This window comes from Lissotriton vulgaris, chromosome 5 (genome assembly GCF_964263255.1).
Source record: "Lissotriton vulgaris chromosome 5, aLisVul1.2, whole genome shotgun sequence".
Classification (NCBI taxonomy): Eukaryota; Metazoa; Chordata; class Amphibia; order Caudata; family Salamandridae; genus Lissotriton; species Lissotriton vulgaris.
The window spans coordinates 1394326750-1394341775 of record NC_141693.1 but is presented as its reverse complement, the minus strand read 5'-3'; the positions used below and the strand labels follow the sequence as shown (position 1 = coordinate 1394341775).

General features: G+C 43.2%; 1 protein-coding gene across 1 annotated transcript in view; it reads left to right on the top strand.

Moving 5' to 3' along the window:
- Positions 1-213: 213 nt before the first annotated feature.
- The window catches only part of LOC147712645 (cytochrome P450 2A13-like), a 581712-nt gene continuing 566899 nt past the window's right edge, over positions 214-15026 (top strand). Inside the window, exon 1 of the mRNA XM_086923338.1 lies at positions 214-564. Within this exon, the coding sequence (XP_086779464.1) occupies positions 385-564 (180 nt within the window). The 5' untranslated portion in view covers positions 214-384. The remainder of the gene's footprint in view (positions 565-15026) is intronic.

The window sequence follows — 15026 nt, the reverse complement described above, 5'->3', positions numbered from 1 at the left end:
TTTAGAATGTATTTCCCATGACACTAGACGCAAAGATGATACGTTTGCACGAACTATCTGTTTTAGGTTTGGACAGAGTCAGGCCTCGTGATTTGGAAAAAGTCCATTGCAAACTCTTCCTCGTGGTAGTTCAAAGGAATGCATGAAACATTCTGTATCTCAGCCAGTTGGCTGAAATTGCTTAATTGTAGCTTTTCCCGTGTGACAAAGAAATACGCCACATTAAAAGGAACAGGAAAGATTGCTAAAAGGGCACTGTAATATAGGGAGGCTCAAACGAAAAGTGGGATACAACCCTGCGCCGTTTTATTGCACAATCAGCCCTGAATACTGTGTGCACTGCACTTATTGTTTTAGAACAGAACCGGATCGCCAGCTTCTAAGATGGTTTTTGACGGAGCTGCCTTGGTGTATCTTCTTATCGGCATCTGTTGTCTGATTTGTATGTTCGTCAGGAAAAACTATCATGCTACAGGCGCTCTGCCCCCTGGGCCCAGGCCTCTGCCACTGATAGGCAACCTGCATCAAATAAAGACTAGTCAGATGACTGCATCTCTGAAGAAGGTAAGTGGTTTTGCTGTAAAGGGAGGGGTGTTTGTTACAGACCGGGATACCGTCCCACATATGAGAATGCTGTTAAATTTGTCAACTTGAGAGCTTGTATACACTTTTGTAAGGAATTGGCACTCTGGTCAGTGGTTAAATTCAAGATTTACTCCTGTCAAAAGCAACTGTAAATCCATATCCAGGATGGGAAGATGGGGTGCGGAAGGACACCAATTTAATGGGTGAAAATATAAGGGAAAGAGTCCTGGAGGAGAAAAGAAGAAAAACGTTTTAATGTCCGAAAGGACACTGGCAAAGACTTTACACATGCATACATTTTACATCGAACCAATCACCAGAGTGGGTCACACGAGGCCTTTAGTTCACATTCCATGGGCAGCTTCTGCCGCTGTGAGCAGGTCAAATATCCAAACAGGAGACTGTGTCATGCACACCAAACAAATCCTATAATCACTGTATTTCAGGACTACACTTGGAATTACTTCTGAGTACACGAAAAGTATACAACTTTCCACATATAGGCATTAGTCAACATGAATGCCTTATTTATTTTTTTACTAATCTGACCATCAGATTTCAGATGTTCCTCACGAATCATACCATAAGGGTTAATTCACAAACTGAACTTTCATTACTGAAGAAGTTTCTTGGTTCTGATAACAGATTTATTTTATAGTTAAACGGTGCTCATATTCCCCCTCACAAGAATGAAAGGCTGAATGTAATAAATGGTTATACATAGACCCTTGCAGTGGATGCATTGGTTTACATTAATTTCTTGAGCTTCTGACGTGCAAATGACACAATATGGAATGTTTGTGAAGTATCTCAGTTGTATTACAAGTATTGTTAGTGTGTATATTTGAGACCTTTGATAATTTGTGGGCCAAATATTAAGTTTCTCAGACTTCATGATCAAGACCTCAGTCGTTATTGACAGAAAGCTGTAATGAGGTTTCCTACTACCTGGTTCCTTGGTACAATAGCATTGCACTGTTTATTTAGTTGAAACATACCAGCAGAGGAGACTTTCAGATAAAGTTTGTGTCATCCGCATATGGGTGAATTTTGATTTTATCTGTGAGTTGGGTCTCAACTCTCAAGGGCTAATTGTAAAGGTTGAAAATGACCGGGGACTGGATTGACTTTGGGGAACTCCACAGGTGATCAGGATTGTTTAGAACCTGTAGGTGCCCATGTGGACGAACTGGTGTCAGTTGGATAGGAATGAGGAGAACCATTGAAGGACATTTCAAGTAAGTCCTATTGAAGACTTTAGTATGTATAGGGGTGGGTTGTGTGAAAGCACATTTCACACTGATATCTTTACGCATTCAATTAGCACTAGATGTAATTTATGTACTCTGCTAAAAATAGCAAAGTGCCGAAGTTGTCATGAGTAGACCTAATCAAGTTTCAGTTGCACTTTCAAATGCGTGTGATGTGCAGTCATGTTTTCCCTTTCTCAATCTGTACACAGAGGAGCTGCAAATATGACCTTCAATATCTCATTAAAAGTACAACATGTATTTCACTTTCTGGTCCTACCTGTACTGTATCAAATAAATGTTTTGCACAATTTGTTCGTGATGTTCCTTAAAGGAGAAAAAGTATAACTGCATTCAACTGTAGACCTTTTCCTTTGTGCCTTTGTTTTCTTTTGGGTAGCATAATGCATGTTTATTCATTAGAAATAGAGCAAAAGTTGTTTACCATTCAATGAGTTCTCTGTTTTACTATTGCACCAACAAATGCATCTAACCACAGTGACTGTATGATCTTTCTGTCTAAAAAGTATAAAAACTCTCTATTTGGGAGATGAGTCATGATGTGCCCTCGTTCTTCTTAGAGGCCGACTTCCTATCCAGCGTTTAGCGCACTTATTATTTCCTGACCCCTTCGAGAGCAGACTCCATGTTAGTTTGTTTATTAATCTACATTTAAAATATTTTCGATGTTATTCTCTTCTACTCAGCAGTCCTTATGACAGAGGGCTCTTTGATTCATTATTTGCCTTGTGTTAGACCGTGTTGGGTTCTTGCTACTGACTACATTCAAGTTTAGCTATCACTTTCATTACCGATTTAGATATTCTTGTGTTAAGACAGTTCTTTAAATTATTGAGTCGCCATTATCTTTTGCACTTTGTATTGATTCTTATAGCACATAAACCTTCAAGGTTTGTAATTAGATCTTTGACTTGTGTGGATGTTCCCACATTGATTCTCTTATGTGAATTTCGCTGGGTTACATTAAATTGTGATTCCATCTCTAGTCTTTCATGATTCAAATTATAGCACCGATTAATCAATTGGCTCTTTTAATGTAAAAAAAACTATGATTATTGCTGGTAGAAGAGGATAATTTCAAACAAATGGATGTTTTAGAATTAAATGTAAGAAACACTTTATTATCGCCCTAGTCCCAGTTCCTGGTGCTGCATGGATTATCCTGATGTGCTGACCAGGATGAAGCAGTAGCTTGAATTGCATTACATGAGTAAAAATGGAGCTTGTCTTGTGTGTGATGTGTGTTTTAATGTGCTGTTGTTTTACCATGTGTGATATATAGTGGGAAAGTTGTCTTGTGATATGCGTGTATCACTGTGTTATGTTAAATTGTTTGTTTCGTGTTGGTGTTGCACACGTGGTTACAATTGAAATCTGCATTGAATTTTGATTTTTTTATTTGAATTAATAAAACATTTTAAAATAGTGTTTGTTGAAATGAAGTGGTTTGATGTGGTTTTGGTTATTGAATTCAAAAGAATCCAAGATCTCGAGATACAATTATTAAGTTGTTTGCTGAAGGCATAGGTTGATACATAAATGTTATCTTTTTTCCATACGTCTTAATGGTCTGGTTAAATTTGAACTAAGCAAGGTTGTGTTGTTTGTTTCTTTGTGCCCAAGAAATAGTCATCCTAACTCTGAGTTAGATTGGTGCTGGGTGGAAATTTACCTCGTGTGATTGAAAGTTTTAGCATTTTTCGATGAGTTTGAATTCCTTAAACACACAAAAGGTGATAGGAAGAATGATTGCTATTTTTCTAACAACCAGCAGCCGCTTTGGGGAGCATATTTCTCCATCGTTCTTTTGCTCACCATGCCTCCTCAGTTTGGACCCAGCCACATGCAGATCAGCCTCGACCCTGCTCCTCATGGGAACCACAGCAGCCAGTGCAGGTGAGTGTGGTGAATTTGAAAAGACGACGGAATAGGATTAATGTAATTTTCTCTAGCCTGTCGGCTGTTGACTTGCCCGGCCGCCCAGAGTGCTTACCTGCAACGGGCGCTGCTGCAATGCAACAGACCAGCCCGAGCTGACAGGCCAGGTCCTATCTAAACTGGAGCAGAAGCAACCCATGACCGGTTTTGCCCCAGATATTTGGTCATCAGCCGGTATAGCTTGGTTCCAGTGACACAGTGAGCATGGGACCCACATATGGGTATACCCATACCACTTAATGTGGTAGATGAAACACACAAAAAGTAAAGGGAAGAACGCTTTCAAAATGTCTAACCACTGGCAATCGGTCGGGCTACCATCCCAACTCATCATTCTTTTGCTCACTTAATCATCTGCAAATCAGCCTTGACCCTACTCCTCATGGGAACAGTCCAGCCCAAACTGCCAGGCCAGAACCCATCCTGAACTGGAACACAAGCAACCCAGGACCAGTTTTGTCCTAGTTATGGCCTCATTAGCCGGATACAGCTTGGTTCCTATGACACAGTGAGCATGGGTCCCAAGTTTGGGCATACCTATGCACCGTAGGGCGGTATGGGAATATCTTCCGGCAGGCAAAGGTTTCTTGGTTTGAATTAAAGGTTTGTGTTTGTGGTTTCGATTTTTAAATTAAATTGTGTTACCTGAACTAACTTTAAGTAAAAATGGTTTCTGCTTTGGAAATGTTAGCAGCTGCTGTTTGTTAAAGAGATAGAGTTTAACTGGAAGGTTCACCTGCCCATTGTATCTTACTTAATTTAGGACTTTATGCTTGTGCATGGCTCAGAGACTTGAATTAGATAACTGCTGATGATAAACATATGCAGTTTCTAGTATGTGGTAGTTTTAATGTGAGAAAGATTTAGGGGCCGATGTAGGTAATATTGATTTACCGATTTTTATTTACCGAATTTTACCGATTCGGTAATTAAAAATCGGTAAATCAATGTGCTGGACATGTAGGTATTTCCAGATGTGCAAATACCGAATCTGTCACATTCGGTATTTACCGATTCTGTAAATACAGAATCGGTATTTACCATTGATTCCTATGGGCTTCAAATCCCATAGGAATCAATGGGAAATACCGATTCTGTATTTACAGAATCGGTAAATAACGATTTTTGCAAGGGTGCAGGGGGTGTCACTTTGACACCCTCTAGCACCCCCAAAACGGGGATGTGTGCAATGTGGCACACAGACATGCCCTAAGGGCACGTCTGTCTGTCACATGGCCACATGCACAGATGTGCATGTACACAGGAATCGGTATTTTACCATGGATTTGTATTCCATGGTAAAATACCGATTCTGAAAGCCATGTGCCAAGGGAAAATTGGCTACCTACATTACAATTTAGCTTTTTCGGTAATTTTACCGATTCTGTAGCAATACCGAATCGGTAAACATTACCGATTCGGTATTTTACAGAATCGGTATTTTACAGAATCGGTAACTTTACCGAATCGGTAAAGTTACCGATTCTGTAAAATAGCACCTACATGTCAAATCATGTATACCGGTCGGTAACGGCCGAAAATACTGATTTTCGGCCGTTACCGACCGACCTACATCTGGCCCTTAGTGTTTGAGTTGTGCTTTGTATGAGGTGAAACCACAGATTAATTAAACCTGTACAGTTTGAAGAATTAGTGAATGGGATTTGGTGGTGAATGAGAAGATACATTAGATAATGATAAAGGTCATGTTAGGAAAGCAATGAGGCATTGGATTGATACTAGATGACACATGAAAATGAAAGCATTGCAAGAGGATATTTTTCTTTGATTATTAAAGAAACAGAAAAAAAGAATATAGAGAAAATTTGTTGTAGAAAGCAGGAAGGCAGAAGCAAAAAAAGAGGAGAAAGATAAAAGAGCAAGTGTGAACGATTCAGAGAGTGAAGTGGTTGTGGAAAACCTGTTGAGAGAAGTAAATGGAAGTGCATAGGTTCATGTTCTGTGGACAAGATCTATTCTTCCAACATTTACAAAGAATTTTCTAAATGCCTGATTCAAATTTTGGCAGTAAGCATACTCTGTCACAATGGCAACTGATTATGCTTACTGCCAACATAATGGTCTGACTGTTGAATTTAGAAGTGGGCGGGCCACTTTTTGGCTACTCCAAAATACTCCAGTGGCCCAATGAAGTAAAGAGCAGTTCGAAAATGGCCCAATTTAGATGGGCAGCCATATTTCTGATGGTAAAGGGCAGTAACAACAAAACATGCTTCCCTCACCATGGGAGATGATTTCCATGACAAGTGAGACATTACTTTTTTTATTTTCAAAACAAAAAGCAACTTGGGGCCTTGTTTTTGGAAAAAAAACTTTGGCAACTCTGTAGCATGAGTCTGGCATGTGTGTTACAGTCATACAACAAAGTTCAAATACAGCCCCCGGAACCACCGTGACAGCAGCTCCTGTAAATGCATAAAATGTCCGCCAGGATGACAGACATTTCATAATTTGGCAGTGGAGACCTCCGCTGGGGTGACAGAGTAAATCACTCCATCTCTCTGGCAGAGGATGGCATGACCGCAGAGATATAAATCGGGCCTTAGAGAAGAACCGGATAAGTGGTGTGCAGAGGTAGAAAAATTGTGAACATTTCAAAGGTTCTATGGAAAGATTTGATTATGTTGTTTGAGATCATTATTCCTAAAGATTTGTAGTTAAAGTGCAAGCAGTTTTAAATTGGCTAGGTGAAGAATCTTCAAGGTTTCCTCCTCAAAATGACCCACCTAGTATTGTGATGGAGAAATATACGTTAGTGATTGAACATTTGAAAAGTAAAGTGCTGCAGGAATAAATACTTTGGTAAACAAATTATGAGAGCCACACAGGAGCCTTAAGAATCAGTGCATGTATATAATGTGAAATGGATATAGATTTAGAGATTATAGTGAAGCTGATGATCTTGCAAAAGAAAGTGTTGCAAATTAGTTTCAGCTTTCATGTTGGGTTTGCGCCCAGAAATTAGTTCTCATATTCAGCATAATGTGATGTGTTGACATACAAAATCTCTTGATGAGAATTTGTAGTATGCCAAGTTTTTTAGTGATTGCTTTGATGTGAATCAAAGATTATCGAGAACCTAAAATAGTTTCAGAAAGGTGGTAGGAAAGGTTCTCGTATGTTAGATTCTGTTTTGATTCCAGTTTTGTTGCAGGTGCGAATTTTAGTATGCTAAGAGTTGGTATGCAGAATAATGATTTTCAATTAATGCAAAATAGAGCAACATTTCAACAGGGTGTTTCTCAGGGCAGAGGCACAGGTTTTGTCAACATATGAAACACTGTCGGGGAATGGCAGACGTGGCCCACATAAGTAGGTGCTAGCACCGGCAGGCTCACCCGTTGCTCGTCCCGCTTCCTGCTTCTGGCTCCAAGCTCCAGCTTCCGGTCTTCTCCAAGCCTCGGATGCCATCAGACACTTGGAAATCTCCTATCTGCTAAACGGCGTAGATGGGGGAGAAATGTTTGTATGCTATCTGCTCCCCCGCTTCAGTCGCATATTACGCTATTATCGAGAATGAGGACGACGACGGCTGAACACTGCTGAACATCAATGGGTCTAGTTTTTATTTTTTTCATCATTGCCCTCGCTGCTACCGCTGGCCTTTGCTTGTCTTTTGCTCTGACGCTCGCAGTGAAGAGCCCTCGTCCTATCAGCCCGCAGGGCATTCCATTACTGGTTTTGGCTCTGACCTTCTCTGCTACTACTGCTACCGTTTTGTGTGCACAGAGGGGGAAAAACCAACCCTCAGGGCCCTTCTTCTCCCTCCTCCCTCCATTACAGATAGGGGAACTCGGAGGTAAGGAGGGGGAGATGAGTGGAATGGAGACAACAAATACCACTGTATCAGCAGTTAATAACTGTGTGAGAGGCAGTGGGAGAGACGCTCTGGAGGGTTATTAACCACATGGCTGCTTGGCGTTTTCCCGTCCTGCGCTGAATAACCAAAATAACCATTATTCATGACGAGCTGGCCTTGTCATCCGCGCACGGCAGGTAAGCGCCATGACGAGCCCAACTCGTCATTAGCTTCGAAGGGGTTAAGGAGGCAAATAAGTGGAAAAGATGGAGCAAATGTGGAAAGCGCAAAGGTACAGAGGTACTGCAATTGTAGACCCTGGAGGGGAAACTCTTTCTGGCAAAACTGCAGAGACAGCAGTCTTCGCACCAGACAGCACTCTCTATAGTATTCTATACCACCTCTTTCATCTTCATATTTAGTACTTCTATTGTGTTACTACTGCGTTACTGGGCTGAACGGTTTCAAGGCAAGTACCTAACTAGTTCCTAACACCGATTAGCCTCCTATAGTCTGTGTCTATAGGTGTATACTTGCAGTTTGGGCTTGTTAGCGGTTGTGTCCCCTCCCTGCTTATAAAACAAAATGCGCACAAAACAACTCAAACCAGGATAGAAAAAGGAATCACCAGCGACGTCCGAGCAGGCAACCACAACCTCTCCAGCCCCAAGAGAGGTAAGATGAGGACAGTGAACTACACTACAGACAACAAAAATAAAGACCAAGGCCCTAGCTGAGAGAGGAAAACAACATGGGCAGAACAACTATACGGATCCTATCGACCCCATGGATCCATCGTGGGATCAAGAGGGCATATCAGATCTGGTAACGGAAAATGGTTCATATAAAAATGGCCACTCACCAGATGGTCAAATCGGGGCACACAGAGGTATAGCTCCAAATACAAGTGAAGAGACTCATGTTGCGGCTCTACTCAGCCAGAAGCAATATCCTCTCTTTTGCAAACCACCAAAACATCAAGCTGCGAGTAGACCTAGAGATACATAACTCCACAATGAAGAGGATGATAAAGATGAACCTAGCCTGGAAGCACAAGATTGACAAATCTCCTACAAAATGCCAGTTCTGTCGCTCCTCCCCCTCAAAGTACCTTAGGGATAGACGATCTTTCACTGGTCGAGCTGAGCGGAGAGTAAGCAAGTACTGAAAACACAGTAGAGTCAGTATCTGAGACTTCAAGAGAAGGCCTGAGAGGAGAAGAAGCATCAATCCAAAAAATGCTACTAACCATTCTGAATGAGATCAGGGACTTTAAAGGATCGAGGCAGTAGAGATTGCTCAGCTGCATGTAAAACTTGCTAAACTTGAAAAGAAATATAAAAAAGAGGGAGATACTGTGATTCTAAGAAAAAGGGATGGGCTAGCACTGTAGAAACAACACAAGTTCCTAATCAGAAGTAAAAAGTTTAACATTTTGGGCAACAATGCTCCATGAATAGGATCATGACTCAATTACCTTGTCCAGATGTTAAGAATTGGTACTGGAACATTTAAAATAACATCTGTAATGTCAGAAGGCCATGATGTTACTTGATGAAATTCAATTCTAGCTAAATTGTACATTTAGTTATAACTACCTAGAGAGTGCTATCATTCTCGTAGTATAGGCTGATGAGGGGTAATACCCAGAAACCGGTCCCAGGATGCTTGTTTCTGGTCCAGTGAGGGCCTGGCTTGGCAGTTCAGTCTGGACTGTTCCCATGTGGCACAGGGTCAAGACTGATTTGCATACCGCTGGGTCTAAACTAGGGTGGCATGGTGCAGGGCCGGCTCTAGGCTCATGGTGGCCCTGTGCAGGGAGCGTAGGTGGAGGCCCCGGAAGAGGGGGTTCGACCGGGGCGGAGCTCAGGAAGGTGTTTTAATAATACGTCCAGAAAAGTCATTAGATGACCAGTACCTGCGGCTGCTCCTACCCTTCCGAATTCGTCTCAGAATGATACAATTTAGGAGGAGGAGGGCATTGTGACACACAACGTTGTGAGGGACTAGGCGCACAGACAGCTGCAGTGCCAGGGCCATGACAGGGGCACCGGACCCCAACAACCCCCAACAGAGAAATAATCGGTGGCTCTTCCTCATCGCCCCCTCCAACAGTCCACAAAATTATAATAACAATAGGTCTAGCCTTATCCCATGGCATGCATGCATGAACATGAGAATGAAAGCCAGCACCCTAAGTCACGTGAAACAACTGGTTTGAACATAAAGTGAAGCCTCAAATATTTATTGTAAATTAGAACACCAGCTACGTGATAGCACAGATTTTAAATGCTCACACAATTTCCTTACTAGTTGTTGAAAATATTTAAAAAACAGATAGATACAAAATGGATTCCAATGTTATAGAAAAAATATAGGCATCTTAAGTATTGAAACGTCACAAATGTACGAATACCCCACCAGCCCTATGCACAGTGGCACGGCACAGCATGTGTCGCGCTGAGTGGAAGGCAATTAGGCATCCTTTCACCTAAGTATGACTAGGGAGCCCAGGTGATATCTTTCCAACACAGCCACAAGCTCCCAGAGGAGGAAGCAAATCTGGTGGCAGTGCCATGCGGTCTGCTGCAGACGTGTGGCAAGATCAACTCCCTGGACCCTTAGTTACCTCTCTAGTTTTAGATAATGTTAACATGAGGTTGTACCGCCGCCGGTGTCGTGATGCCTTAAGCGTATGTATCTCCTCCTTTTTGCGCCGCCGCCGGAATAAGGACAGTACTACTACTCCCACCCAGGGTCACTCAGTGATACAGAATACAACCCCCTGCTACAATACATACAGCGCTCAGAACAGGTGGAAATGTAAACCTTGGAGGGGGGAGGGGGCAAGAGCGGGAGGGCATCAGAATGGGCTCAAAATGTGCTTTTGTCAGGGCCCCTATCTGGGCAAAAACCCGCCGTGGCTGCAGTTAGAACAATTTAAACAAGCATTTGCAATGCAATATTCTCGCCTTTGGGACCTTATATGTGATTTACCTATGTAGAACTGGGTGCTGAAATATCTACTGCTCTTTAACATGGAGGGAAAGTAAGCACCAAACTACGTGAAAAACGCCTGGTATGGGATTACATGGAGAGAAATATTGCCTTTCAGTTGGAAATGGTATAGTCCCAATCTCTGTTTTTAATATAAAATCCGGGTCTTCGGTGGTCATATCACTGTACAAGATTTGAAAAAAATATTATTGTATATGGGTGCTCGTGGAATACAATTTCTATGGCCTGGAATCTAGAGAATGCTAAAGTGCACAGAACACTGCAGGGAAAAGGGCAGGCCTCAGAGGTGAGAGGAAAACTAATTATGCTTAAGGCTTTCTACAAGGCGGACAGAACCCCTACAAAATAACAGAGAGAGACGCCTCACCCAACTCTCAAAAAGTCGGAAAACACTGGATTTTTACATTGGATTTTTTCCTTTATTTTGGATGTGTTCATATTTTCAATCTTACTTAGTTTTAACATAAAATGTTATCACGGTCATCAGGGTAGCCCGGCTCCGCGGTAGCTACGCATGGTGGAGTCCTGTGTGGTAATAGTGTCGGGCCCGGGGCAGCAGAAATAACCCCTGGCTGGACGGGTGATTGTGAACAGAGATTCTGAACCTGAAGGGTCTCTTGCAGCCCCCTATACTACCCTTCGTTACTGCACAAAAGGACAATAAAGGCAAGGCATTAACCTGCTTCAACAAACGCCATTAAGGCTGCGTAGCCTGGACATCTGTGACCGGGTTTGGGTGCGAATTCCCTGTAGGGGTGATTCCAGAGTGAAGGCGCTTAGTTTGTTTCTGCACTCAGCGTCCGACCTTTTGCTGCGGGCCTCAGCTCGGCCGCTGCTGACAAAGCCAAGAAGATGTGAAACCCACCCACACCTTCCAGTTCAGGGTAGCCCGGCTCAGCGGTAGCTACGCATGGTGGAGTCCTGTGTGGTAATAGTGTGGGGCAGCAGAAATAACCCCTGGACGGGTGATTGTGAAAAGATGATTGTGAAGGGTCTCTTGCAGCCTCCTAATTATTCTACCCTGCGTTACTGCACACGTTATGAAAGGACAATAAAGGCAATCGACCTCGCGCTGCGGGCCTCAGCTCGACCGCTGCTGACAAAGCCAAGATGTGAAACCCACCCACACCTTCATTCACGGGGTTGACACAGCAGTCAGTCAGAGTCAGTGACACTGCTGCAGAATCAGAATCGACTACATTCAGATCTGCCCCCCACGTGCCAGGTGCGTTATACTATTACTTCACTTAGTTTACCTTATTCTGAGCTCAGCTTTAGGACCACCACCAGTGGCACCACCACACAACAGAAATGGCTGCACTGCAGAGACTAGAGAGAGAGACTCACATACGCCAAGGCACCACAACACACGGGAAGCACTAGAGGTTAGGTTGAGTCTGTGCACTCTGCGCGCTGCCGCGCAGATCACTCTATCCTTGGCTTCCGGCGCGTCTGTGCATGATTGAAATACCCCGGCGCCCCTGCTGCCGCCAATCAGGAACGGGGAACAGAGGTCGGTGCGGGGCCACTGCCAGAGGCCAGCAGGGAAGTGAAAGGGTGGAGGAGGGGAGTAGGGGAGGAGGGGTGACTCAGGTGTTGTATTTCGTTTATTTATTTATTTATTATTGAAAGTATATTTACAGACTGTATCTTTAAGCATGCTGTGTTTGTTACCTGGCAACGTGGAATGTTTTCTATTGAAGCCTTTATGAACAGTTGGAGACAGCAGGCTGATTTAGAAGGACACTCTGTTAGCTGAGGAGCGCTGTATCTTTTTGAGAATAAACCTATTTTAGTTCTCACTTGATTCTGAATTCTTCTTCATGGGATGCAACATGAATTTGGCGACGAGGTGACCAATACAGCTCTCCAAAGAACCCACTACATTTCAAGATTTTAATTTAAGCACAGCTGACAGAATTTCTTCAGTGTCTCTTCCTTTGACAATTTTCTGAATTTTCACTTGTCATTTATTGAATTGAATTGAACTACTTTTAAGCTCAGATGACCATCTCTACTTTCTTCATGATTTGCAACTAAGGTACTGTTTTTCAACCTACTTACTAATATCGTGACCTGTTTATTTCACTTCAATCTGCACGTTTAAAACACTTTACATCGCTGAAGATTAGACCTTTGATTTCCTGTCGAGCGATGGTATCTGTGTTCTAATGCAATTTCTTTCACATCGTGATTTGCATGCTGATCGGATTAATCTCGCATGTCACTTTAAAATTGCTCAGTACTGAACTGCAGATATCAGGTTAATTTCATCTACTTGTTAAAACTGAACTACGGACATCAGATGATTGTGTTTTCACTTTGACTATCTTCCTCTCTACGTGTCAAGGTGGATTCTCGTTTTTTAACAACACTTGTTAACTAGCGATATACATTTTCTTTTGAAATCTTTTGACATTCTATGTTTGCTCAAGCTGCCTGGTGACGATTAATCATTCTACTGCAGCCTCACTGCTGTGACGTTTATTTCCTTCGATGTTCCAGTGACTTTCTTCTTCTCTACATTGTCAGTACGTCAGCACGTAACAGACGTCCAAAGTGTAAAAGTAATTTCACCACTGAACTGCCTTTTGTTGGAAGTTACTGGAATGGAAGTAAGTAAAAATCCGGGGTCGGAGGCCGCCAAATCCTGCCAGGGGCCGCCAGTGCCACGAATATTGTATGATTGGTATCCGATGGATCCGATCCTCGTCGTCGTGGCGGCCCCTGGGGTTTGGCGGCCCTGTGCAGGTGCACACTTTGCACATGCCTAAAGCCGGCCCTGCATGGTGAGCAAATGAACGATGGATTTAACCCAGATCTCTTGACTGGGGGTGAATGTATGATTTATTCAGCATTCCATCCTTCATTTGTTTGCATAGCACTTTTCACCCGAGATGGGATGGGTATGCCCATTGTTCTTTTGCTCACCATGCCACCACAGTTAATACCCAGCCATATACAAATCAGTCTTGATCCTGTGCCACATGGGAACAGTCCAGACTGAACTGTCAAGCCAGGTCCTCACTGGACCACATAAAAGCATCCTGGGACCGGTTTTTGGTGTGTTATCCTTCATCAGCCAGGCTAGCTTGAATCCAGTGGCACAGTGAACAAGGGACCCACGTTTGGGCATACCTATCCCACTTAGGGTAAAAAGTGCAACGCAAACAAATGATGGACGGAATGGTGAATGAATCATAAATTCACCCCAGTCAAGAAATCTGGGTTAAATCCATTGTTCTTTGCTCACCATGCCACCTCAGTTTAGACCAGCCATATGCAAATCAGTCTTGACCTTGTGCCTCATGGGAACAGTCCAGACCGAACTGCCAAGCCAGGTCCTCACTGGACTAGTTATAACTAAATGTTCCAGTACCAATTCTAAACATCTGGACAAGGTAATTGAGTCTTGATCTTATTCATGGAGCATTGTTGCCAACATTTTAAACTTTTTACTTCTGATTAGGGACTTGTGTTGTTTCTACAGTGCTAGCCCATCCCTTTTTCTTAGAATCACAGTATCTCCCTCTTTTTTTTATATTTCTTTTCCAGTTTAGCCAGTCTTACATGAGGCTGAGCAATCTCTACTGCCTCGATCCTTTAAAATCCCTGATCTCATTCAGAATGGTTAGTAGCATTTTGCTCACTGTGTCACTGGATTCAAGCTTGCCAGGCTGATGAAGGGTAATACCTAGAAACCGGTCCCAGGATGCTTGTTTCCGGTCCAGTGAGGACCTGGCTTGGCATTTCGGTCTGGACTGTTCCCATGAGGCATAGGGTCAAGACTGATTTGCATATGGCTGGTCTAAACTGGGGTGGCATGGTGGCAAAGCACAATGGATTTAATCCGTATCTCTTGACTGGGGGTGAATTTAGGATTCATTCAGCATTCCGTCCATCATTTGTTTGCGTAGCACTTTTCACCCCAAGTGGGATGGGTATGCCCAAATGTGGGTCCCTTGCTCACTGTGCCACTGGATTCAAGCTAGCCTGGCTGATGAAGGATAGTACCCAGAAACCGGTCCCAGGATGCCTGTTTCCGGTCCAGTGAGGACCTGTCTTGTCAGTTCGGTCTGGACTGTTCCTATGAGGCACAGGGTCAAGACTGATTTGTATATGGCTGGGTATTAACTGGGGTGGCATGGTGAGCAAAAGAACAACGGATTTAACCCAGAGCTCTTGACTGGGGGTGAATGTGTGATTCATTCAGCATTCCGTCCATCATTTGTTTGCATAGCACTTTTCACCCTAAATGGGATGGGTATGCCCAGACGTGGCTCCCTTGCTAACTGTGCCACTGGATTCAAGCTAGCCTGGCTGATGAAGGGTAATACCTAGAAACCGGTCCCAGGATGCTTGTTTTCGGTCCAGTGAGTACCTGGCTTGGCAGT